Below are 25,459 nucleotides of genomic sequence, written 5' to 3' on the forward strand. Positions count from 1 at the left end.
ACTGCAGCCCAGTCCCATCTGTTAATTGCAGATTTTCTTCAGCCACCAGAAATGCTCTCTTTGACTGAGCAAGTGGGATCAGGGCAGCTGCTGGCTCTCCTCTAGTGACCAGGAAGACTTCCTAGAGATGCAGGATGCCCTTGGGGTGGGGAACTTGGCTTATCCTTGTTAAGCATCCTTCGACCTCTTTTTTCTAAAGAGACACACACACAAATGGTTCCCGGTTTATGTGTGGGTGTGTATCTGTGTGGTGTGGCTCTAGCCAGAGGCCTAAGTGAAAAAGGCAGAAGCTAGAGAGTTGCAGAGCTGAATCTTTTTGAGGGTCTACAACACAAAGAGGCTACAACCACAGCTGACACCTCCTCCCCCATGCAGTTACCTGTGCTAGTGCTTTGTATCCAGTGGTTCCCATAACTCCTCAGTAGGGACGATTAGCATCCTTTGGCCTCTTCAGCTGCACCTTCAGCCTCTTCATGCCAATCTGGAATCCATTCATAGCCTGGATAGCAGCTTGGGCACTGGCTGGATTGTCAAAACTCACAAAACCTGTCAAAACATGAGGCAAGGTGGGGGATTTAATGAGCTGAAGGGGGCCAAGGCACGTACATGCAACGACCACTGAGAATGAACATGGGGAAGAGGGTGAGGGCAGTGGGTGGTGGGTAATTAGCAGGTAGGAGGGTGGGCGGGCAAGCAGGAGAGTGAGGAGAGGATGGTTGCCAATGAGGGACAAAGGGTAGGAAGGGTTGTTACAGATCAGTGTCCCAGGATGCAGTGCCTGGTCTGAGTGTCAGTTTGGACACAAGACTATGTGAAGCACGGGGATCCAAATGTTTGTGCTGCAGTACCAGCACATACAAAATTTGGGCCACCTTTGAGCTGGGTGTCAGCAAATGTGATGCATAGTCTCAAGGCACACTGTCTTGCTCTTTTTCCCTTCACGCTGACTGGAGTAAATCTTTAGGCCCTCCTTCCCTCGCTGACATGACCTTTCCTTTGCCTTCCAACGTTCAAGATGAAGGGAACCTGATATACCTACCGCTACTTCTTTATTATGAGAATATAAGTAAAATATGAATTTAATAAGTTCTCTATTATGGTATTCACTGGCATGAATAGTTTACTGTTGGCCACTTAGGCAGTATGAGGAGCTTTATTAACTGGCAATTACTGTAGACTTTATGTCGACTCTGCAGTCGAGAAAGATGAACACTACTGCTCTCCTAACATGGTTTCTGTAAGTAGTTTCATACCTTGCCAACAAATCATCCAATCAACCATGGAGCACATCCAGAAGTAGAAATACCCGTAGTGACTGAATATTGTATCTACAGGCCACCTAAAATGATATGCTTTGTCTCAATGGAAGACTTGGTCTCTGGGGAGCAGAAGGACCAAGAAACGTCAGAACCACGCAGGATGCAAGGCATCTAACACATTCAGCTTTGGGGAGGGTTTTTGGTGTGGGTTTATTTTTTATTCTTCTCTCTCTCTCTTTTTTATTTTTATTTTTTTTTAACGTTAGCTCCAGAAAAAAGCTTAATTTGTCTAGGCTGTATATGGCTTTAGCTGGAGTGACTGTGGGTCTGAGACATTAGTGAGGCAGGAGGTCATCATATTGTATAAGAATTACCTCCTTTGTCAGAAGCGTTCCTGTGTGCCTACAACATTTCTGAGCATGAACCCTAAGTATGACTTGCCTGGACCAGCCTGCGCTCCAGACAAAGCTATCTGTTTTCCCACTCCTGCAAAGCTCTGGCAACACAAATCAGCTCTAGGAACCCAATGTCTCTCAATAGAAGGGCTGAAGTGAAGACACAGTTTGAGAGCCCCTCAAAAAGCTAAGGCTGAGCGTTTGCTGCCAGGCATGGCTTACTGCATTCATCAGTATCTCCTCTCTGGTCTAGTTCCTCCTTGAAAGCAGGTCTCACAGATGACACTGGGTGGCTTATATTTGAAAAAGACATGCATACCCATGCACATATATGCAAGCACACCTTGTCACTCTTGCATTAAAGCTGTACTCCCTACCTTTGGCTAATAACATAAGTTTATGAGAGGTCAGAAAACCTATGGTCTTAGTCTCAAAGTGAGACAACAGGTTTACTGAGTATGGCAAGTGTGGTTTTAAGAGAGAGGCCAATGGAACAAAGAGACATCCCTCTTCTTCCTCTCCTCTTGAAGCCAAGGCTACAATTAGCTGAATGTCCATGCAGGTTTCCTGCCAACCACTTGGATGAGGAGGTACCAACACTGCAGCTCTGAACATGTGAGTAAAAGTGTTGCTCAGGCCTCACAGCAGTCATCAATCTCTAGACATAAAACTGAAGAGTTGTGGTGAGTAATGAGCTGGGGTATTGTTCAATGGCAATGGATTTGCTCTTGCAATCACTTATTAGCCAGTGAGCACCTGGTAACGTTCCCAGTTTACATTTGGCTAGCTGAATAATCTATCAGTCAACAAGGTCCTATGATCTGATTTCAGGAAAGGAGCAAATTAAACACCTTCTGATTTCATCTGAGTTGACTCAGTCTTTAAATACTGCTGCAGGCTCCCTTGAGCATCAACTTGGAATTTGCTGCCTAGCTACTTCACATCTTTGAATATAGGATGTGGTGAGAGACTGTTCTTTTTAAAATCACCTCTGGATTGCTAGTACTACTGTCCAAGACCTGTCAGCTACAACTGTGCCAAGGAAGTTCAGAGAAAGCGGAAACCAATCATCTGTACCACTGAATTTTCAGAAAGGTCCTTGACATAGTTTTGGCTTGTGCTTAACTCCAACAATTGCTGGCCAAAGTCTGAGTATTAGCACAGAACAGAGGCTGTTTTCAGTAGCTAGCTTGGATGTGGCCATGATATTCTGGAAAGTAAGAGAATTTAATAGCCTGGGTGTAGGCCATTCTGTGCCAGCTGGTCCCAGTGCTAGGGGCATGTGCCAGGTATGTTTACTTTAATAATGTATACACAGCTACCAAATATCAAAGCGGACTTGGCTGCAGCTGGATAATTGCCTGTATCATGTCTTTAGAGAACCTAGCTTGCCTGTGAACTTTGATTTCTACTCTTGTAACTGGTCCTCTTGCAATGTACTTACTGACTAAAAGTGCACATCTAGAGTGTGTCTAGACATGCACCCATTTGTGAGCAAACTCCCATGGGATCTTAAAATAATCAGTGGAGGTATAGCCCATATGGTCGAGTGCAGGACATGATATCTCTCTCTTTTTTTTTCAGGACACTCCAAGATGTGCTCAAATGAATCAAGTCCTGCTGGCTGTTTAGCAGGGACCAGTGCTGACTGCAATGAAGGTAGGCACCTACCTAGTTCCACAGTTGGGACTGACACCTCAAGGTAAAATGTTGTTAACTGGCTAGTGCTTGAGTGAGTCAGTCCCCAGAGTGATGTTAATTGTTGAATGAAACACCTAATGCATACAAACCCCACTGGAAATGGTGCCAAGTGTGATGGCAGTGTATTATTTGTCTGTGTTTGCCAAGGGTAGACCTTTATTTGGGTGATAAGCCTTGGTGCTGGGATGCTGATACAGTGCACCTCTGAAAGATCCTTGCCTTCAGATAAGCTCACAAAGCTACACTATGTATCATCAATTTGCTTTCGAGATGGAATTCTTAGGCCATTTCCTCATTCTGTGCAAAGCTGCAAATAATACAGCATTTTAACAAATGGGACTAATAAGAGAGATCAGAAGTGCATTTGCTCACTATATTTCATTTAGACCAGATAATGAAGCTGGGAGTTGCACTCTGATACTATTGGTATTAGTTGTCTACAGATTTGGACCAGATTTGGATTGTTTATTCTTTTCCTCCTTAATTGTCCTGATATCCACTGCTGTAATATAAAAATCTCCAATGGCTAACTGTGGGGCAGGAGGTTTGGAGAGAGGGAAGGAGGAGAGCAAATGCCACTAATCGTGCATTTTCATTGTGAGCACATCCTTGGGACAGAGCAGCTGATTCCTCTGGCTTCATTTCACTGTTTTAGTTTCAGGGGGCTTGATAAGCTCAGAAGTTGTTGATGCATTCATCTCTTCTCCTTCCTGTTATTTACGTGGAGTTGTATTTCATGCTGTTGAAGGTATTTGGATGGGCTTCAAAAAGAAGAAAAGCTATGGTTTATCTTGAAAGTTGAGATGTCACAGTGATAAGGGATATGTGGACAGACAGACAGACAAACTGTGCTGACAATATTGTATTCCTTTCTCTTTTCGGGTCAAATACCTAGTGGTAGATTATGTGAATTTTTTATTGTTGTTACATGCACTATTGGCAGTTGACTGTCTTTGTTTCTCCTTGTCGATGTCAGCAGTGTTAATGGCACTATGTCAGATTTAAACCTGTATGACTAGGAACAGAATGTATGTACTGGGAAAATAGCTTAAATACTTGCTTTCTGAATCTCTTTAATGTTTGAGCCCATGACTATGGGTCTCAAAGCATGATGGTAGTACTACAGTTGCTCAAGAAGCTATCTGTGTTTTGAACACTGCCCCTGCATTGTCATCTACACTCTTGAAGGACAAAAGAGAAAGGGAGAGGTTAAAAAGCTTGAAGCTGTTTCTGTGCATCAGTTAATTAATAATCAGAGAAATATATGTTCTGGTCTGAAGATGGTTAGTAGGAGGACAGGATTTTGTGATAAATCTATTTTATGGGGGGGATTTTTTTTTTTTTTTTTTTCTTCCCAGGGATTATGTAAAAAAGCTGTTCTAATACATGATTTATCAAAGCAGCAAGGAATGAAGAAATCTGCTAGGACTGCATTTCACGGCATCTAATCTTCCTGATTCTGCACAGCATCTTCCAGGAAGGTACTGGCATTGAAGTCCATGACTTCTCCTGACCTGCTCTTTTCTTGTGTGACTGTGTAAATGATTATTGGGCAGAAACCATGGTAGCAATTTGGGGGTGTTTTGGTTTCTCCCCATCTCTGCCATAGGAAGTCTTGGTACTGGGTCATGCTGAGGGATCTTCATGCCCTTCTGATGGCACCAACATGATCACCAATAGCTTTATGTAACTGATGTTACCCAAGGGCTATATTTCTGTTTTAATCAGCTGAGATGATAAAGAGGGAAATTAGCAATCTATTCTAGACGGTTTCACAACTGCAAACTTTTCATTCACCGTGAGTAGAGTCTCTGCATGGCCATGAATTAGTTTGTGCAGTAAGTGCAGTTCTGAATGAGCACGTCGTTAGGTTCCTATGGATCCCTAATTGGTCTTTCTGAGTTTTCCATTTCTCTTTTCATGCTGCAAGGAGAATTAGCGGTTAATGTGCAAAACAGCCTTTTGATGATCTGCTACCAGGTTGGAACAACATGTTGCCTCTCTTCAGCAGAAGCCTTCCTCTGGATGGAGCCCAGTGTTTGGTGACTACACCGAGCATCCCTTAAATCTGAAGTGAGGACCACAGTGAATGACAGGTCCAGATGCAAGCTTTTGATCCAGACTCCTGAACTGGGGCAGATGGTCCTACATCAGGTCCACACATGTAACTAGGCTGATCTCAGGCAATGGAAAGGAAGAGAGGAACCTCAAAGAAACAAATATTAAGCTTGTCTTAAAACTAAGAAGACTTATTTTATCTATGTTCCAAATACTTGCTGCACAAAACTGCAATCTCAGAGATGTGTTTTGCAGGAGATTGCAAAAGGAACAAATAGACGTTGATGCTTATTAGCTTTTTTTAGGCCAGAGATACATTTTTGTGGTTCTGATTGTCAGTGTATTTGTCTGATTGCAATGAAGGATCTTTCTTGGCACTTCTTGTTCCTCCTTGAAAGTCACTAAGGAGAGGACTTCATTCTTCTGAACTTTTTCCTCTTGTCATTCAACTCATGTTCATCTCACTAGAGGGTAATGAGAATAACAAAAGAGCAAGGATTTGCCTCTCAGCCTGTGGAAGGCAAATTCCCATGGTGTGAAAGAGAAGAAACGCCATGCACATGGGCTGGGTACTAGTGCAGAAGAAGTCCAGGCCCCCTGCTTCCTTTGCATCCAAAGTGTTACTACCTAGGACACAAGAGGGTGGCTCAACCAGGCTACTAAGATGGAGGAAGCTGCAGGAAGCACTGGCAATGGGTTAGACCAGGGGCTCCGCTCCTTTCCTTCTCCCAAACATTTGAGTTAGTAGTTAAGGAATTAGTTATTAATATAATTGATTATTAATATAATTGTCCCCTTAGTACACGGCTTCCTTGCTTCTGCTACTAACCAGTGAAGGGTGAGATCTAGTAATGTCAGGGAGACATGTTCTGCTGGGAAGGTAATGATGAAGTGTTCAAATCATGGGAGTCTTCTCTGCAGGAAGGATGATGGGAGGAGCTCCCACCTTTCTCTCATTGGGACCTGACTGTCTACACCTCATCATTTCCCTGTTTCTTCAGTCCATTTCTTTCCTCAGACTGCTCAGTTTCTCTTTCTCCACATTTATTAGCCTTATCAGAGAATGGAGGCTTTCCTTTAATTGGCTTGCAAGGTCTTTACCTTGCTATGTTCTTTACACGATGTACTAGCTGCTGTCTCACGATTTCTAGTGCTGTAAAGAATTTCAGGATACAATCTGTATGTAAGTAGCTCTGTAATGTATGTGTGCATTGGAAGCTATTGTATTGTACGGTGATTTATGGGTGCTTGAATACTCAATAAAGGAGTACGTTAACCGATCAAGGGCATAGCACGTCAGCTGTTTCCCGGTGTCTCATAGAGTTGGGTGACTTTTAACCTTCCATTGATATTTAATCATGTCCAAGTGTGAAATGTCTACCCATTCCATCCATCCATCCATCCATCCATCCATCCATCCATCCATCCATCCATCCAAGCATCCATCCAAGCATCCATCCATCCAAGCATCCATCCATCCAGCCACCCATGCACCCATTTTTTTTAATGTATGGACAGCCAGTAACAGACTACTATGCTAAACAACTACTATTCAATATTTGATGTCTGTGGGACGAGATAATTGGAAATTCAGAGTTTCCAAAGAATTGGCTCAGAAACTTGCTGAACCATTAATGTTCATTTTAGAAATTTATGGAATATTAGAAAACCTTCAAAATGTTTCAGAAAAAAACCTCTATTATTAATTTTAAAGACTGTAAACAAGATGACCTGGTAAACTTAGATAATCTCTTGTAAGTCTATGAAAAACTATGAAAATTTTGCTATGAGGTGATATGGCAAAGAATTAAAGGGATTACAACTTATACCAATAATCATAGTTTCATGGAAAATAGCAACTATCAAATGAACCTGATTTCATAAAATTATAAGTTTTCTTCATAATCTAAGTTTTCATAGAGTATACCTAAACTTTTCTAGAACATTTGAGAGAGCCCTTCTTTATAGAAAATGAAATCAGCCCACATCAAACTTTTTAAAAATCAGAGAATATATAGACCACCAAAAAAATAGTAAATTGTGACATAATATTGAAGCGTTTCTAGTAGGCTCCTCCTGGAGCGTGCTGAAAGCTCTGTGCTATTCAGTTTCTCTAACATTACCTGAAAGACACCTGAAGTAATTACTGCTAAAATTTGCCAATCATATAAAAATGGTGAAGTGGTAAGTAATGACAGAAGTAAGTCATATTGACCTGGCCCACCATGTAAGCTGGTCTCAGTTAAAGTGTGTCCATTTTAACCCAACCAAATTCCAATTTAAGTATCCACAGGAAAAAACGAGTCACTCAAAAAGTGGAAATCCTCACTAGAGAACAGTGTTTATAAAAAGAATATGCATGTAATGATAACAGATAAATACATGAGGACTAAGGATTATGTTGAAATACTCCAAGTCCCAAGACTCAGTACCATCTCAGGATGAAGCCAATCTCTGGAGAATATCCTCTAGAATTAGCAAGGTGATGCTATCTCTGAGATAACTCAGGAATGATCCTTACTGGAATTCTGCATTTAGTTCTGATTATTCCTCTACAGAAAACAAGTTTTAAGAATTATTCAGAAGTGCAAGAATAACTCTATGTCTGAAAATGTAATGACAGTTGCCACAGTTTATCAAAGAGATAGTTAAACAGTCTTCTGACCATAGTCTATAAATAATTTCTAATAGAATGTGAGTTTTTTTAATATAGGAAAAAAATAGAGCTTGATTATTTTTTTTTTCTGTATGGAAGCAGACATTTGAGAAATTTAACATGGAAATAAGACACTGAGTCTGCATTTTTTAAATAGTGAAGGTAATTAACTATTTTGGAACATCTTGTTTAGCAATAGGGGTGGAGCACCTATCACATGAAAGCTTGATTAGGATATTTTCTAAAAGGGATGCTGTGACTCAAGCAGGAGTACTGAACCTGTCACATGAGCTGAGGTGTCTGGTAAATGTTACTTCAGAGTTCAGTCCAAAGGATCAGAACAGTCCCTTCTGATACTACCTATCTGTCCATCTGTCTGTCTGTCTCTCTATTGTTCATTTCACATTTCAGATATTTAGAAAATCACTCTTGCCTACTGATCTGTCATGAACTGCAGTAACAGTCATGATAAAGGTGACAATTGATGTTAATGCCTTATAATAAATGGCCCCAAAGTGTGGGCTGCGGACCACTGAGACAGCTGACTGGTACTCGTTCTTCATCTTGCTTCCAGCTGAGAGAAACTGAACAGATGGGAAGGGGAGATTAAATGAAGAGTGAAAGTAGATGGCATGATTAACTTTCTCTAAAGGTCAGAACACCCAGTGCAGAAGGTAGCTTGATATACATGAGCATCTTCCTTATGTCACCTTCCCATCTTCCTGTGCATGAAACTACTTCTATACATTGTGGCAGAGTAAGCTGTAATGTACAGAGAAGCGGTCCCTGTTATAATGCATTGTCAGTTGGATGGTCTCCGCATTAATGCCTCAAAGAAGTAGTTTCATCTCTGAAGGAGGTTGAGGAATGTAGATGCTGACCCTGAATGCGGTGATTCAAATCAAGAAGGACTTTACTTCCTGTTCCTTCCATGATTCTTCTCTTTCACAATCTGTTTGATTATTTTATTTTATTTTATTTTATTTTATTTTATTTTATTTTATTTTATTTTATTTTATTTTATTTTATTTTATTTTATTTTATTTTGACTCACACTGAAAGCACACATTTAAGATTCAGGATTAGACTAGAATTTGAACAATTCAAGATACTACATGGGCAGATCTGGGCTTTTGACTCATATGTACATCTAGATCCAGGGCACTATATCGGGACCAACTTTTTCTAAAAAGAGAAAAAGAAGAAGTAAAAATCTCATCTAGAAAACCACAGCAGATTTCTCATCCTAAGAATGGAACCAACAGTAAAACCTTTTTTTTTTCCCCTGTCAACAAAGCCTGTGTAAAGGGTGAGCAACTGTTTGATGCTGTGGACTGTGGTTTTACCTGTTCTGCTAAGTAGGAGCTGAAATCATCCAACGAATGGATGGAAAAGGTGAAGGATTTAGCCTTCAGACAGTCTTTGGAGATGCCATGGATCAAATATTGGACCAGTATACACACACATCTTCTGTGAACAAGAAGCATTATGTTTTTTCTAGAAGAAGCATAATGTTCCAACCCAGGTGACGATGATCTTCCTCACAAGTGAAAAACTAGGCAGTGAGGAATCACCCATAGATAAGTGAATGGTATTTGGTCATTTTTTAAATTATGATTAAAACCGAAGAGATTTCCTAACTGCTTTCAGAAATGTAAGCAACTCTTCTTGACTTGGTTTCTGAGCCTTCCTTGTAAATGTTTGATGTCATGATGTGTCAATATAAGGTTTATGGGGAAAGTACATGGCTGGAAAAAGCAGATGAACTTTTAAGGAGACAAATTATTCTGCCAGAGTAAAACCAGAAGGAAAGAATTAGCTTAGTGTAGGTTTTACACAACTTATGAGTAGGATCTAAGTAGGTACTTAGTTAAGGATGCACCAAGAGTGTTGTTGAATGAGGATGAAGGCTATTTTTATATTAGTTTTGTTGTAGTTTTACAATATAAACCAGACAAAAATAACTGCTGAAGCCATGCCACAATACATTCCTTATCTTTATTTCTTTGCTCCCAGGTTGTCTCTTGGATCCCACTCAATTTGTGGCTTCTTGGTAAAGAAGTAATTTCTGAAGAGTGCAGCTACTGAAGTCACCAATTGTCCTTAGTCTATAGGATACACACATCAAAAAAGGTGACCTTCCTTTTGATAATGTTTCGTAGTGGGCAAGTAAATTCCTTCCTGGGCTAATCAAGAAAAAAACCTGTGCAAACCCGAAAAAAACAACAGACCAAACCAAACCAAACCAAAGCCACACAAACAAATCAAACCAACAAACAACAAAAACCAAAATCCAAAACAAAACAGGAAAACCAAGCAGGAAGGCGCACTGTGAATTGTGCTAATGACAGTTCAGTCCTCTTATAATCCAGGGAGTCTCAGAACAGATCCATTCTTGGTGTGGCAATTTACAGAACCTCCCCACCTTGCTCCTGCTGATCATTACTTAGATGGACAACTAACAGTCTCTCCCCTTAGCGTCACTGCACACCTGGTACCTCATTATAGATAGGTTGAGGCAACCCAGTAGATAGAGGAAGACCTGAAGCTTCTCTTGTGGGACAGTCTGGAAGTTTCCCTTCGAAGCCAGAATAACTGATCCATAGTTTTATGCCCACACTTTCCAAACCGATACTTCACTTTCTATGGAGGCCACTGTGTGAAAAACAGCTAACAAAACTAAAAGTGAAATAAACTGAAAAAACCTTCTCATACACAGTGAGCCACTTGGAAGAGAAAAAAAAAAAAAAGACAAAATCTCTTAATATCTTGACCGCGAGTTTGTGAACTGGCACAAAACTATGCTGGGTACCAAGAGGAGAAAGGAAAGAGTTGTGTAAGTGCATTTTATGCTGAAAGACGACACATGGTTCCAGGCCCAGGCAGCTGTTACGTCTGTGGTCTTTTCAGTGCAAATGTAGGACCTCTGTGTTTCAACTCCCACAACGTACAGGGAGATGATCAGCTGGCTTCTTTTGCCATCAACATCAATGAGAATAAAACACTTTCCTATTATAGTGTAGAAGCTGATAAATTGCTGTGGATCTACCAGCAGAGCATTCACCATTAATGGCCTTCAAAAGAATATCCTGAATCCTGAAGATCTCTGTGAAGAGCCTTCTTCAGTCCCTTGGAACAGTAATAGTCAGTCTGTGGGAACTGAATCATATCATAGATTGACTAAAGCCTGATCTAATTCTGCCTTCCAGGGCCCCTGCACAGTGACCTGTCTGAACTCTTGATCCACCCTTGAGTGAGAGATGGCAAAATATGCTTGTGTTTTAATTACTGAAGTAAGGGGAGTAAAAATATTGCTGGAAAACACATTTATGAAAATGCATTTGATTAGAAAAACTGGAGACCTGAGAAAGGCAGGATAGTTTTGATAGTTTGGAGGGGGATCTTAGTTTGTAAGGGTGGGCTAAAATGTGAGTCACCCCTAAAGAAATGACTCTTGCATTGACTCCTAAAATCACGTAGCAAAAATTCTTCCCTCACAAGTATTTTTAAAAGCCCAAAACCACAATAATTCTTCCGGAGCTTGTTCAGCCATGTCAGGAAATGCACAATGACCAGGCTACATACTTAACATTTACTGGAAACCCTTCTAGAGAAGGATTTTGAAAGGTCATTAGAGACGCATCTTTAGAACAAACATATAATTTCACCTTTAAATGGTCAGAACACGATCAGATTTGTAGGTCATGTTGCCAAAGTGGGAGAGAACCCATTGTCTGTGAAGCAGCCAAAGACAGCAGCTGCTGTTAGATGTCAGATGTATCTCCTCCCTTTTATAACAATAAAATATTTATAGCTAAATATCAAGCGGACTGAAGCTCAGCTAGTGGAAGGGGCACAGTCCCACTGTCTCTGTGTTTTCCATGGGTTACATCACTGAAGCTCTCATTAGAGATGTGCTGTAACCTGCAAGGAAGCCCAACAGCGTCCTGAGCTCTACTAACATGAGCACAGCCAGTCAATTAGGGAAGCCATTGCCCTTCTCTACTCAGCACTGATTAGTCCACACCTGGACGTCTACGTTTGGGCACCCACTCTCATAATTATAGGAAAGACAGTGACAAAGTGGAGTGGGTTCGACATATGGCCATCAGGATGAACAAGGGCTGGAGGACTTGCCCTGTGAGAGCAAGATGACAGTGGCGCATGGTGGCACAGAGAGAGACAAGGGGCATAAATTGAAATAAGAGAGATCTAGACTGGATATAAAGAAAAACTTTTTTTTCACCTTGAAGGCCAGAAAGCATTGGAGCAGGCTGCCCAAATTCAAACCACTTGTTCAGTGGTTTTCATTTTTTTTTTTTTTTTAATAATTTGCAGATATATTTGCTGTTGCAGACATATACATGTATAAATGCATACATAATGCACATAACTATACACATGTGATATATTACAGACCAAGGACTGGGGACAGTGAAGGTGAGGTTGAATTTGTTTGGAGATTTGAGTAAGATGAAACCAGAAAAGGTGAAGAAAAGTATACCAGTTTTTACATAGGTATGAAAGTTGTTACCCTGATGGGAACATTTGAAGATGTTCATCTCATCTGAGGATCTTTGTTTTGTTTGTTTTGGTTTGCTTATTTGAAAAGGGAAGATATCACATGCAACAATACAGTAAAACAATGATAAGGTTGCAAAATTAAGCACTTGAGTTAGAAATGCGAGAAATGATGTTACCTATAAAATTTTAATTCTGTATTGTTTTGTACATGCATCAAGGCATTGCTTCTAACTACACATTTCTGTATTTTTCTTTTTCATGGCATCCTTGTTTTAATTACTGTAGAGAATGAATAACACAACAGGGTGAGGAAAATGGCAATGTATCAGACACATTATTGCAAGTGTTGGAATGTAGGCAGTAAATAAGGCAGGGAAAGGATGGTTTTGTAGTTGAACAACCAAATGCTGCCTTGGAGAAACAGGAATCAATCCCTGTTTCTACTGTGACGTCCTAGCTATTCTGGGTAAATCATATATAAAAAAAATCCTTAATTATATCTCCAAGGCTACTTTTTTACTATAAGAGTAAATAAAACAGGGCAGGCTCTGCATGCTACTGGCACATCATGGCTTGTTTCTACACGACTAAACTCTTTTACCCTTCAATAAAGGGCGGCCTTGTCTGTACTGCTGTCTAGGGACAGCGCCTGGTCCTTGTCACTGCTGAGCCGTGTCCGAGCAGTGTCCAGCTATGAGTTAATATTCATGGCCCAAACAGAGCCAATGGCACACAAACGTTAAAAGGATATGGATAGTTATGACACAGTGTTTGACCTGATGTGCAAGAGCTCTTAAGTTTGCCAGTGAAGATGAAGATTTAGATGTGTTCCTCTTCCCTTGGTGCTCAGTGTGTGACCTGAGATTTCCCTGGTAGAAGGGCCGCTGCCTGTACCTGCATCTGAAGTGAACATAAAGATAGCACGCCCTGCATTGAGCTGAATGGGAAACACTGAGTTTCAGGAAAACAAGCAAACAGACTGATGAGGCTCATGGCATCTCAGATTAGGCATTCAAGATTAATAAACAGTTTTGAATATCTTTCTATGCCTCATCATCCTCTTGGTGAAATGAGGACACCACGAGCACTGTGAAAATGCCATTACTTAGCTCTGTGAGACTCTCAAATGCTCTGCTGGGAAAGGCCTTAGGAAAACAGATGAGGAAGTAATAATAAATTCATATTCATAGCAGGGTTTGAATATTGTGCAGGAAGGAAGGCCTGAGGCCAAGCACAGAGATGTGAGGATCTCTTGAACAGCTGCTCAGTAACTAGCTAGCTGACAGACTTCAAAATGCTAGAAGAGTGGTCCTATGCAGTGAATGAGACAGGGGAGACAAATAGAGAAATTGCAGATAGAAATAGAGAAATTGCAGATAGATATACAGGGGATCGGATGGGTGGTCGGATGGATGAATTAATAGAGACTCATCCATTTTACATCTCAAATTCACCTTGCATAAGAGAGATCTTGCATAAGAGAGATCTTGGGAAAACAAAACTTGATGTAATCGGTAGCCAAAATGCTGTGATGGATCTGCAATCCCACAAGAGAGGGATGTGGTTTGTGCTCTGCAGATATGTCACCTTGAGTTCAAAAATGGGCCTGCTTGTTGGGAGTGGTCATTACTTCTGGCTTCTGAATAGAAACTCATGCGCTGAATGAAAGTAGCACTGGAGACCCTACTCTGGCATTTCTACACACGGGGGTGTTCACGTTTGAAACTATAATGTCCTTGGCGCACACGTAGGACCAGCCATATACGTTTTGAGTTTATCTACTCTGTCTAATGTCAAAAGATTTTTAGAGGAGGTGGCAGTAGATACCACTATAATGTCCTTGGCGCACACGTAGGACCAGCCATATACGTTTTGAGTTTATCTACTCTGTCTAATGTCAAAAGATTTTTAGAGGAGGTGGCAGTAGGCACCAGAGCCCAGTCAGGTTCTTTCCTTGGGTCCCAGTGCTGATGGATTGATTTGAAGCCCAGACCACTAAGTTTTTAATCTCCTTAAAAACTCTCTTTTTTTCTCTCTTCTTTCTTATGGCATTAACTCTTAACTTCAGTCATTTCTTAGTCACATAAATGCCTGTTTTGCCCTTGAAGGTCATTAAATGAGCAGGCACAAATACCCTGCAATAATGAGTTCCTCCATCTAATTACGCTTTGAGTAGAAACACTTAAAATGATTGTGTAAGTGTACGTGTGAGTACATATGTACAAATATGTCCATAACCTTTAAACATACTCTGGATGGACTATGTCTGTCACTTGTGTGGAGAGATAGATAGAATAGTGATAGACACATGAACAGACAGATAAATAGAAGATAGATTCTGCTAACATATTCTTGTCTAATAAATTGTTAAGCTACAAAAGAAAGCAGAAATCTCTGTGTACAATGTATAGATTTTCTTTAATGTAAGGTATTGGGAAAAGACAGAGCTGTTCCTTTAACTGAAGAGCTGCAAACAGCTGTTCCTTATGCATACATGCTTGCTTGGTCTGAAAGTTTTGGTAAGTCAGTGCATAACTGACAGTTAGATTTATCTCCCCAATAAGCAATCAACATTATAATAAAGGAAAAATGCTTTCAGTGCACCTTTGAGAGTGCATCAGAAATTAATCTAAACATCAAATTAATTATAGTTTGTAAATGAATAGTGGCTCACAGCCCTAATACTTCTCCCGCTCCTCCTCCTCCCCCTAAAGCCTCCCCCAACCAACTGCAATGGCTGGAGGTGCTGTGCTGTGAGTTTCATGAACAGCTTCTTCTCTTTCTCAGTCACACAACTCTTTCCTTATCAGCTGGAAAAGAGTTCCATCCTTACTCTGTGGACCTGAAGTCTCAGAGCCTGGCAGCTTTGGGGTATAACAGAGAATAACGAGAAAATAATAAACTTTTGTGTCTTCTTCCCCTCTTCTCTGGGAGCCCTAAACACCCCTCTACAGTGTTTTCCTCCCCTTGGCTTACTTTCCAACTAAACTGGACCCCTCTTGAATCTCTCCTTGTCTGTCTGTCTGTGACAAGTCCTTCAGAGTGGGGAGGACCACAACGAACCAGGGTTGATCTGAACTGGAACATCTCACAGGTCAGGCACGGTTAACGTGCCCGGAAAGTCATTCCCATATTGTCTCAACTCAGGCACTCAAATTAGTGACTTCTTCCATTACCCTCTGAGCTTTGGTCTGTAGCCTGTGGCTATATGGGAATGACAATCTGATATTGTTCAGGGATCTGAAACAGACTGTATTGACACTAGATCACGCAAAGTAAAGGACATAGCCTAATTCCATGGACTACAGGGAAAAAGGCTTGGGTAGAAACTTCTCTCATGCCATTTGGAATCAGGTTAAAAGTGAAAAGAAAATCAGATTTAATCATAGTACTGGTAACAGCATCAAGCAGAGTTGCAACTGTCTCTCAAGTGCTTTCTAACAGTTCCTCTATCTGGTGAGAATCTTCCTCTTTAAGAAAAGAAGGATCAGAAAAGAACCCCCCCCAAAACCGTTGAGCTGATATATCACTCTTCTCATCAATGGATTCTGAAGCCCTGTACAAAGGACCCAGTGTCCTGTTACAAGAAGGGGAACCCAAAGCACACAGCTAGGATGATCCATGATCACCCATATGGGGCGGGAACACACGACTGGTATTTCATACCATTGCGCCACCTCACTTCTTGACCTGCTCATTTCCCTGGATGAACTTAAGGAATGTTGATTTTTTTTTTTTTTTTTTTTTTTTAATTAAATAAGAAATTGCCAGATTTGGCAGGGTGTGCTGGAGACACATTTTAAGCAGGTGCTGAACAATATTTTTCTGATGTACCTCAGGCTCCATTGTTCCACTCCTATGCCTTATGGAGTGTTGCCAATGCGCTTCAGACCTGATCTGCAATGCCCTTGGTCCCAGGGCCCTGCATAGCTTTGCCAGTGCCATAGTTCCTTGATGCTTCTTTCTATTTCAGCTATCAAGTTGAAACTCTGTAGACTATCACTACCTGCCTGCTGCCTTGCATCTCCCGCCCCACCTTCCTGCCACCACACTGCAGTCTTGAATGGCCACAATGTGTTTATAATAACATGATAAAAGCTCTACCCAACCCTCAGGCCTTCTCCTGAGCTTCACCCCCTCCTGTGTCCAGTGTTCATTGCTTGTCTCAACTTTAATCTCTCTCCTTTGGCTCCCCTGTTTCTTTTCATAAGCTAACAGCCCGAAGATGTTTAGTAGGGAAGACAAATGTAATTAACTACTATGCCCCTCATCAAGTGATGTTACTTTCTCTCTTTTTCTCAACTTCAGGAAAGACTGTGTATTTTTTCCAAACAGGGATGCCCACTAGCAACTTTCAAGTGGACTCCCTGCAGGAATCTGGAATGAAACTCAATGTCTGTATTGTACAAGGAGTCAAACAAGATATTTCCTTCAGACCATATACGTTTATGGTCTGAAGAAGCCCTCACAGTTTGTAGTCAAAGCTAGATTGCTCCTTGCTACGTTTAATGTGGGATGTTTCTAAAAGGGTTGGAACATCCCTTCTGCTAGTGTGAAAGTCCATCTGGAATGCACAGAAAGGGAGAAAAATATCCAGCAGTTGTGGTTGCTTACACCTGTGGTGTCAGACCATGCCAAGCTGAGTGGTGTCTCTGTGGGCACAGGAGAGGTTCTTCGCAGCATCTTGGAGCTGCTGTCCCATGGAGAGAAAACAAAGCTGCCACACCAGCAGGTATGGGGAGCAAGCACATACCAAGCAGACACATGTGGGGGACTAGAGGGACGCATAGAGCAGAACTGGCCTGACACTGTCATCTGCTCAGTGGTGTGCAAAGAGCTGGCAGATCCACGTGCCCACTGCTCTCAGAAAGAGGTGACTGGAGGAATGAATTTTCAAGTGCACCCGTAAAGCAATTCCTCCAGCTTTAATTTATCTACATCTTATTTGACACCTTGGGGTAATCATTTGGCCTCTGCTGCTCCATCCACGTCCTCGTTTTTCTAATTTCTGTCATGTCTTGCTAATTAATATTGCCCAAACCTAGCCTTTTTTCTCTCTTCTCTGTTAAAACATTTTCCTAGAACACGTCTGTCTCTGCATTTGACTGGTTTAACATCTCCAAATGCCTTCTTAAAATGTGTCTTCTGTGACAACAGTGAGTGCTTCTGAAATTAAGACTATATAGTAGTGTCACCCTACAACAGAAGCAGAGGTAGCCCTGTGTGGGCAGTGTGAAAAATGGCTCTTCTCACATTGTCTACTTGCCTTAGTGGCCTTAGCAGTGCCATTTTACTGGAGTTTTCTTTTTGTCTTATACACAAATGGGTCACATTTAAATTATTTGTGTAACTGAGATGGGAATTATCACCAGTACCATTGAGACCAGCACATAAACGTATTTCATGTTCTCTGACATTTAGGATATCTACACACAGAAGAACTTACACACATGCAGTGTGAAGGTGAGAAACCCAGTGAAGGCACAAACACAAGAAACAGCATCCTGCAGAAGCTGATGTTCGGACTTTGGCACACTGTGCTTCTGTGCCTCCTAGACCAGCCTGCCATGAGAATGTAAGTCACTGCATTCAGGGAGTACCTGACTAAATGTAATTTTTCCCCAAGTGAGGCAATGATTCCTGCTGTGGCCTTGCCATTTCACTGGGAATGAACAGCATGGCCCAGTAGGAGAAATGTGCTGGTTGTAAGAGGAGTGTGTGGGAGGATGCTACAGGTATCAGCTGGGCATTGAGGGAAGGACTAGTGAGAGAGGAGAGAGAAGGACAGGGCGATGAAGAGCTCTGAAGGTGAAATCAGTAAGTCTGAATGCAAGGGGGTGGACAGGGCAGCGCCTGAGGGGAAACCCAAGGAGACATTGTTATGGTTGGTGCGATGAAGGCTCAGGCCATGGAGATAAACAAGGTGTTGGTGAATGGGAGGGAGAAGTATGGTCTGCAATTGGCCATGTTACAACTGCATAGGGATAGGGGGAAAATAAAAGCCAGAGGTTTGAAAAATTGTGAGAGAAAATGGAGGATTTGGGTCTAGCCTGGATGTGTGCAGCAGAAGAAAAGTTGAAGGTAAAGAAACATCCCAATTTAAATGACTTTTTTTTTTTTTTGAGTAAGAAGTCAGGGTTGTTTCTCAGGCAGTCTTACACACTACAGCAAGCAGTCCTGCTATGGAAAACAATAGACATATTTTGAGCACTTTCACATCATACACATGAGATTGGTCTTTGTTGTAGCTTCCATTCCTTGCTGCTCCTTGTCAGCCAGGAGGCAGCAGACTCTGAACTGGGAAATTCAAAGGCTTCCTGACCACAGTGTGGTTTCTTCAGCATGTGCAGGTGATAGTGGCAGGATCATGGACTCCCAAGACCAGAAGAAAGGCTTGTGGCTGATCTCGCCTTCTTATTAACACGCCAGTGGCTGCTCCTACACTATCCATGCAGTAGTTGCCAAAGGAGATACCTTTGTGTTGGAAATGCAGGGCAGTATTAAGATTCAAACGGGAAGGAATAAAAATCCTATTTTGAGATGCTGTTCTACTGACTCACTCACTTTGGGGCAGCATACAGGTAGTTCGACAGTCAGACAAGAGCAGCAAACGAACTATTTTCTCTTCCCACGGAAAAAAAATCATGGTGACATTTTTCTCCATAGAATTTTTTAAGTTTGTCTAAAGCAGGACTTTTGACAATTTCTCGACAACCTGGGGCTAGACTCTGTTACAGCAATTTACTTGGGATCTGCATAGCAGATACATTTTAAAAGGTCATATAATAGTGAAATATCTTTCTGGGGCCAGACAGAATTGTCCCCCCAGGCTACCAGTTGGAGAGCTCTAGCTGGGTTAAAAAAAAGCAAAACAGAATGTAAACGCTATGTTTTTACATGTCAAGTTTCGGGAAATGTTTAAGCAGAAAAAGAAAGAGTTTTCTTACTTTCAAAGTTAACAAAATCCTTTATTTTCCTTTAGGAAAAAGTGTTTTTTTTTTTTAAATTGACTTTCTGAACAAAAAAATTATAATCAGCATCAGCTTCAGTGGACTTAGCAAAACAAAAGAAAGGCCTGATTTAAAGTTGAAGGTCAGCAGGGTGTGAGGCTTTGAAGAGCAGCGTGACATACTTGTGATAATTAGCTACCTGTACTTTTGCTATTTCTGTCCTTCTGGAGCTGGTGCACATGGCAGTATAGTCAACATGTTTGTCTGAGACTAAAAGTCACAGCAGGAACTCAGCTCCATGGAAAACCAAGCCAGAGAAAACTGGGACTTAACCCCCAGGACCCAAAACTGACTGGACTTGGATATTTGTGTCTCACAAGCTACTATAAGGGGGCTAAGATCCATTAGCAATGCCTAGTTCCTGCTTTTTCTTGCTTGTGTGTTTGATACATCCAAAGGACACCTTCCTGCTTTCAGGCTGGAATATCTCACCACGAGTTTTGGAGGTTACTTCATCAAACAAGCTGATGTTTTGTTTCTCCCAGTAGGACTCAATGTTAAGAAAAGTTTCCACTAAGATCCCTCAGTTCCTGCTCAGCTATCAATGACAATTTTACAGTGCCTTGGAAGCAGCAATAAAGCCAGTCCACAATCTGCTCCACAAGCTAGGTGTGTGCTGCTATCCTCATGAAGCCTTGTAGCCAGAAAACCTTTGAGCTATGAGGAAAAAAGGTGAATACCTGCCCAGAAGATACTTTCCCTTACTGGACTTGGCTCTCACCTTAATTCTCCATTTACCTTTGGCTTCCCACTTGTCAATATGTGGACAACCAGGTTCAGTAGTCTGCTGTATATTTATGCTAGGAATGGCAATTTCATTGCCGAAGGTCCATTTCTAACATGTGGATATCCTTGAAGCATTAGTTATCAATGATGTCACCTAGAGCTATGCTGCTCTGCTCATCTTCTTATGAGCTTTTATATGGTTAAAGCTCTAAAAAGCAGGTGGGCTCTGGAGACAATGGGGCTAATTCATAATTTCTCATTTAAATTTCCCAACTGCCTGTTCACACCAAACTCTTTTGTCCTTCATTCCTCCAGGGCTTGAGAGTGCAGAAACCCAATGGGTACTTGCAAAGGGGAATGCCGTGTTCTCTTACATCAGGGGACAGGTTTCCTTCAATCAAAGCAGAAAATATCCCATTCAGACCCTCTGTGGATCGTCAGAAGGAACTGTGTACAGAGAAAAGCCATGAAACTCTTGGAAGTACTGTCTGACATGCACCATAGCTAGCAAGGGATGAGGTAACAGTTTTGGGAGGTGGGCTGTCCAGGAGGGGGAAGAGGAAGGCGGCATGGAAGGGAAGCATAGTGTGGAGACTGAGAGTGGCTTTAAATCAAATCAAACTCCAGCAAGTCTTAGCTCTGGAAATTTGCCTGAGAGACAGTCCACAACATCTGTAAGTAACAGGAAAAGAAAAGCAATAGTTTGTCCTGTTGCATTTCTCAGGGAAGGTCTACAAAGAGCAAGGGATGGTGGAGAACCAGAACTTGCACATCCCAGTGGTGGGCACATGTACGGGGGAGATCCCCTGTCCACCAGCTGCGGTGGGGTCAAGTGTGGCAGGCTGCCCATGCTGCCTCACTGATAGAAGCGACCCTTCACGTCAACACCTTTGCAAGCAGCAGGATCATACTGAGACACTGTGCACGCACCACATGGCTGTAGGCTGGCTGAGTCCTCCATTTGTGAGTGCAGCTCGGGGTGTCCCTGGCTGGTGGCTCATGGTCTGTGCTCTTTCCACGCTCTAGATGTTGGGGCCGAGCCCCCAGCGAGGCCAGAGCTGGGTGAGTGTGGTGCAGCTTTAAAACCCACCCTCTTAGCATGGCCTGGCAGCTGAGGCATAGGCTTGGCTCGGTCTATCTGCATCTGCTCTGGGGCTGGCTCATGTCCAGAGGGCTCAGAGCACAGCTGCCTGCAGTCCACTGAGCAGCCACTCCACAGGAGACCAGGCTTTCAGCTGATGTTCAGCCCTTGTCCCCTTACAGTTTAATGCATTACAGCTGCTGGGAAGCTGCCCCCACAACTCTGTTTTTCCTTCGACCCCATGACCTGGTTTTCCTTTTCTTTGGGTACAGAAATTCCCCTTCTGCCACATGCTCCCACTGCTGAGCCCGTCAGCATTTCACCTTCCCTCCGGCCCCTTCCATTTAGCTCCAAGTGCTCTAGTGTTTTCTGTGCCCTCCCCACCTCCCATTCCAAAGGGCGGTATTTTCCACCCCACCAACAGCAGCCACAGCACCCTGCTGCTGGTGAGATGCCAAACCTTCACCTCTAAGCAGTGCACACAACTCTGAGCATGAGACAATTAGGAGAGAAAGAGGGAAGGGGGAAAGTATTGACAGGAGTAAGTTGAGAGAAATCATAAAGCTTAAGCAGAAAGAAAGCAGTTTGAAAGGTAAAGTATTCAGAGAAAGCCCTCTCCTGGATGAATCTAATTGTTTTGTTATCTTTACCCACCAAAGCATTTACTTTGGTTTGTCGCCCGATCCACAAACACTTTCGAGGAGATGACATTACCGAAAGGCAGGAACATCTGCATCAGCTCAGCATCCCCAAACTCCTGGGGCAGATGGTAGATAAACAGGTTACAGCCCTCTGGTCCTATCAAGAGAAAAAGAAGACCCATGAATAGAGAGAAATAGGATATGAAAAAGCACATTGTGAAGATTTACTTTGGCATCCCCTCTCTCTGAATGGTGAGGGGTCACCTCTAGGAAACAGTCTGTAGACTCTCAAGGGAACAGACAAAGCAGAAGACCAGGAACTCGGAAAGTCACCTAGAGGCTATGCTAACTTCATTAACCTTCCCAGGACAGACACCAGGAAAAAATCTAGAGACACAGGAATGCACCAGCACATGTGGCCATGGAAAGACAGAATGAAAGAACAAGAACAAAAAGAATTAAAGAATGCAGTTCATAGTTTTTCTTTGCTCCTCATAATCTCATTTAATCTGTAGGGTTTTGGGTGACCTATGCTAATCCTTGGCTCTTCTCAGTGTCTGCATGCGGAAGTTTCATTACTCTTCTGGTATCTCAGTGAGGACTGTGACAACAAGTATGCACAAACCCACAGGCTCTGTTTTGTTTTGTAAAAATTTGCATTCAACGCCCCAGCTCAACTCAGCCTGAAGACTCCCCCTGGTTTGGACAGTTTGGCCACATGCCTCATTGCAGAGGATCCTGCAAGAGAGATTACAGGTGGATTTAAATTCAAATTACTAGACCAGAGGAATTGTCTTTTTCTTTTTTTTTTTTTTTTTTCCCTCAGTGCTATAACATATACTCTTACAGACTTCAGAGGGTGTCTGGAAAAATACCCAGAGAAGAGTCTGTAGTTGGAATATACAGTTTTGTTAGAGACCCTCAGAAATATTTCTGTTGAAAGTGTATTTTGGGGCAGAAGGGGGAGAATCTGCCTCTAGTCATATAGGCTAGAATGAAACTTTTTGATGTGACTTTTATTTTTAAGCATGCTGCACTTGTTGAAAAAAATAAACATTAAAACCCCTTGCAGTGTTGACTAGCAGAAAACTGTAGTTCAAGGAGGCAGGGATTGTTTTTTTCATTGTCTTATTTCCAAAGGTACTTCCAGCTATTGCTCAGGTCTTCACTGACCTCGACAGGTAACTCCAGCTCTACTTTGCTCGGGGGGGGGTCGAGATGAAGGGGATACAGTATGAGCTCCTTGCCACAAGGGTAAGAGGACAGAGGGGAGGAAGGTTTCCTCCTTCCCCCGGCCCACGTGCCTACAACCTTTTGACCTGACTCAGGCAACTTTCCCCCATTTATGTTTGGGGTGCGATGTGGGGAAGGAAAGGGTTTTTTAATACTCTCATTTTCTTCATCAGGGCATAATTACAGTGTCATAACACAGCAAATTACAACTTTGCCTTTCCTGTTAGGGAGAGGAGTTCGCGTAGATGCTCCCACATTTTATTAGCCATTACTCATCCCCCCGGCTGGCAGGAGAAGTACGGCAAAGTCAGGATTCTGACAGATGCCCATTTAAAGCTCATTAAAATTCCTGGGCCTCAGCGTGATTGAAGTCACAGGCTCTCCGCATTTCCTTTTGGATTAATGGAAAATGAAGCCCTAATGAATATTTGCTAAGCACAATTTTCCCCACTAATTTGCTAAAAGGACTGTCACGAAGGAACAGCTGATCCTTTGCATCTTGTGCATTTCCTAGAGGTCATGAGGATGGTAACAGGGTTTCTTCCAAATGGGGGGGCTAGTGGTACAGTGGGATAATTAACTAATTAGACACCCGGTCATCTGCTTAGCTAAATTACTTTTGAACCTCAGTGGCCCACAATCAGGCTCCTCTGTTTCATGCGAAGCGTTTCCATCTTCCCTCCACCTCCTGTCTGCCTTTTCCTTAGTCTTCTCACTGAGCAACCATCCCCACTCCAGTCCTTGCTGCGGTTCATTTCCACACGATGTGGAGTTATTGGCATGATAAACTAAATATGAAACAGTTTGAAAATGTTAAACAAAAGCCGACCCCCTTAGGTGTCTCTTAGAATTGAGAAAATTCTGCCCAGGAGAAGATCATGGTCCAGAATAGCAGACAAAAATTCATTCCTTCATCTGAACATGCCCCAGAGCACCACTACTGTGGGATTTGAGATCCACATTATAATAGAATGGGTAAAATCTTGGCTTTGCTGTAATTAGTGGCAAAATTCCTACTGACATCACCAGAGCCAGCAGTTTGCTCTGTAAAACTGGCAGATTCTGTCAAAAATACCAGCTGCATTTCCTGGGGTCTTGGATGTGTTGTGCATGAGTAGGGATTCTGCCTGTGTGTGCTGAGAAACATCTACTAAGGCATAAGGCAGACCAGGAGGCACACAACTTCATCTACATCAGGTTTAGAGGCTGAGCTCAAAAGAGAACAACCCTTATTTCACCTTGAAGTCAGTTTTACCTCACACAGCTCAGAGACCAAGAGAAGGAGACCAGGGAGGGTGCAAAAAAGAAGAGACCATCCTCAAAGCCCAGTCCAGCTCTGAAATGTGTCCGGGAAACCCATGCTGTGGCTTTCCGTACCAACTCAGGCATTCAAGGCCAAACTCGCTCCATTCCCAACTACAGAGAGTTTTTGATAATTTCCCATTCTGAAAGATCCATCTGCTACATAGGGTAGTTTGATTTGTTTTACCATCCTCACATATGAAAATCCTGCCATTAGAATTTAACAAACAATTTCTTGTTAAATCCATCCATCCATAAGTTACCTATCACAGACTCCTCAGTACATTTTTCACAAACATGATCTGTCTGCCTCTGCCTCTCTGTCTCATTGGGGTTTTTTTGCCTGGGCACTGGAAGATTATATGTTTGTGTGTATGGCCACCTCTTCGTATATATGTGTATATTTTTAAGAAAACAAAGGCAGTAGTTATCCAGCTCAAAAGGCTATAAAGAGCTAAGTTAGTTCTCAGTGCACACATGCAATAAGTTTTAATGGACTCAGTCAGGATCGCTGGAGCAAGAGGAAGATCACAGAAAGTATGGCAAAACCTTAGTTAAGACTCCAAATATCCTGCTGGAGAGAAAGGTCTTGTTTCAGACTGAGTTACTGGGTTATTGGAGATCAGTATACTGGGAAGTTCAGGGCTGAATACAGTACTAATATTATTTACCACACACTTTACCTTGGTTTCCAAAAGGGTTGTAAGTCATCTTGAAATCTAACCCTCATGACACATTAAGAGAATCAAGGTTCATTTCTATCCTGACATTCACCATGGCTCTTGGTTTTATGGCTTTAAGTTATAGATATTTCTGTTTATTAATACACAAGAAGCACAGATAGCCTTGAATTGGACAAAAAAGAAAGAAAAG

At 42.2% G+C, this 25,459-nt stretch overlaps 1 protein-coding gene across 20 annotated transcripts in view; it reads right to left on the reverse strand.

The window, feature by feature from the left end:
• Positions 1-418: 418 nt before the first annotated feature.
• CELF4 (CUGBP Elav-like family member 4) overlaps positions 419-25,459 on the reverse strand; it is a gene marked incomplete at both ends in the record, with an annotated part of 685,986 nt that continues 660,945 nt past the window's right edge. For 9 of the 20 annotated variants that reach the window (XM_082074671.1, XM_082074672.1, XM_082074688.1 and 6 more), the window contains 2 exons: positions 419-546; positions 22,125-22,208. In XM_082074671.1, the coding sequence (XP_081930797.1) occupies positions 419-546; positions 22,125-22,208 (212 nt within the window). Of the gene's footprint in view, positions 547-22,064; positions 22,209-25,459 lie in introns of all 20 variants that reach the window. The other 11 variants (XM_082074681.1, XM_082074678.1, XM_082074679.1 and 8 more) reach the window with 2 other exon arrangements.

Source organism: Streptopelia decaocto (assembly GCF_964273445.1).
Source record: "Streptopelia decaocto genome assembly, chromosome: Z".
In the NCBI taxonomy this organism is placed as follows: Eukaryota; Metazoa; Chordata; class Aves; order Columbiformes; family Columbidae; genus Streptopelia; species Streptopelia decaocto.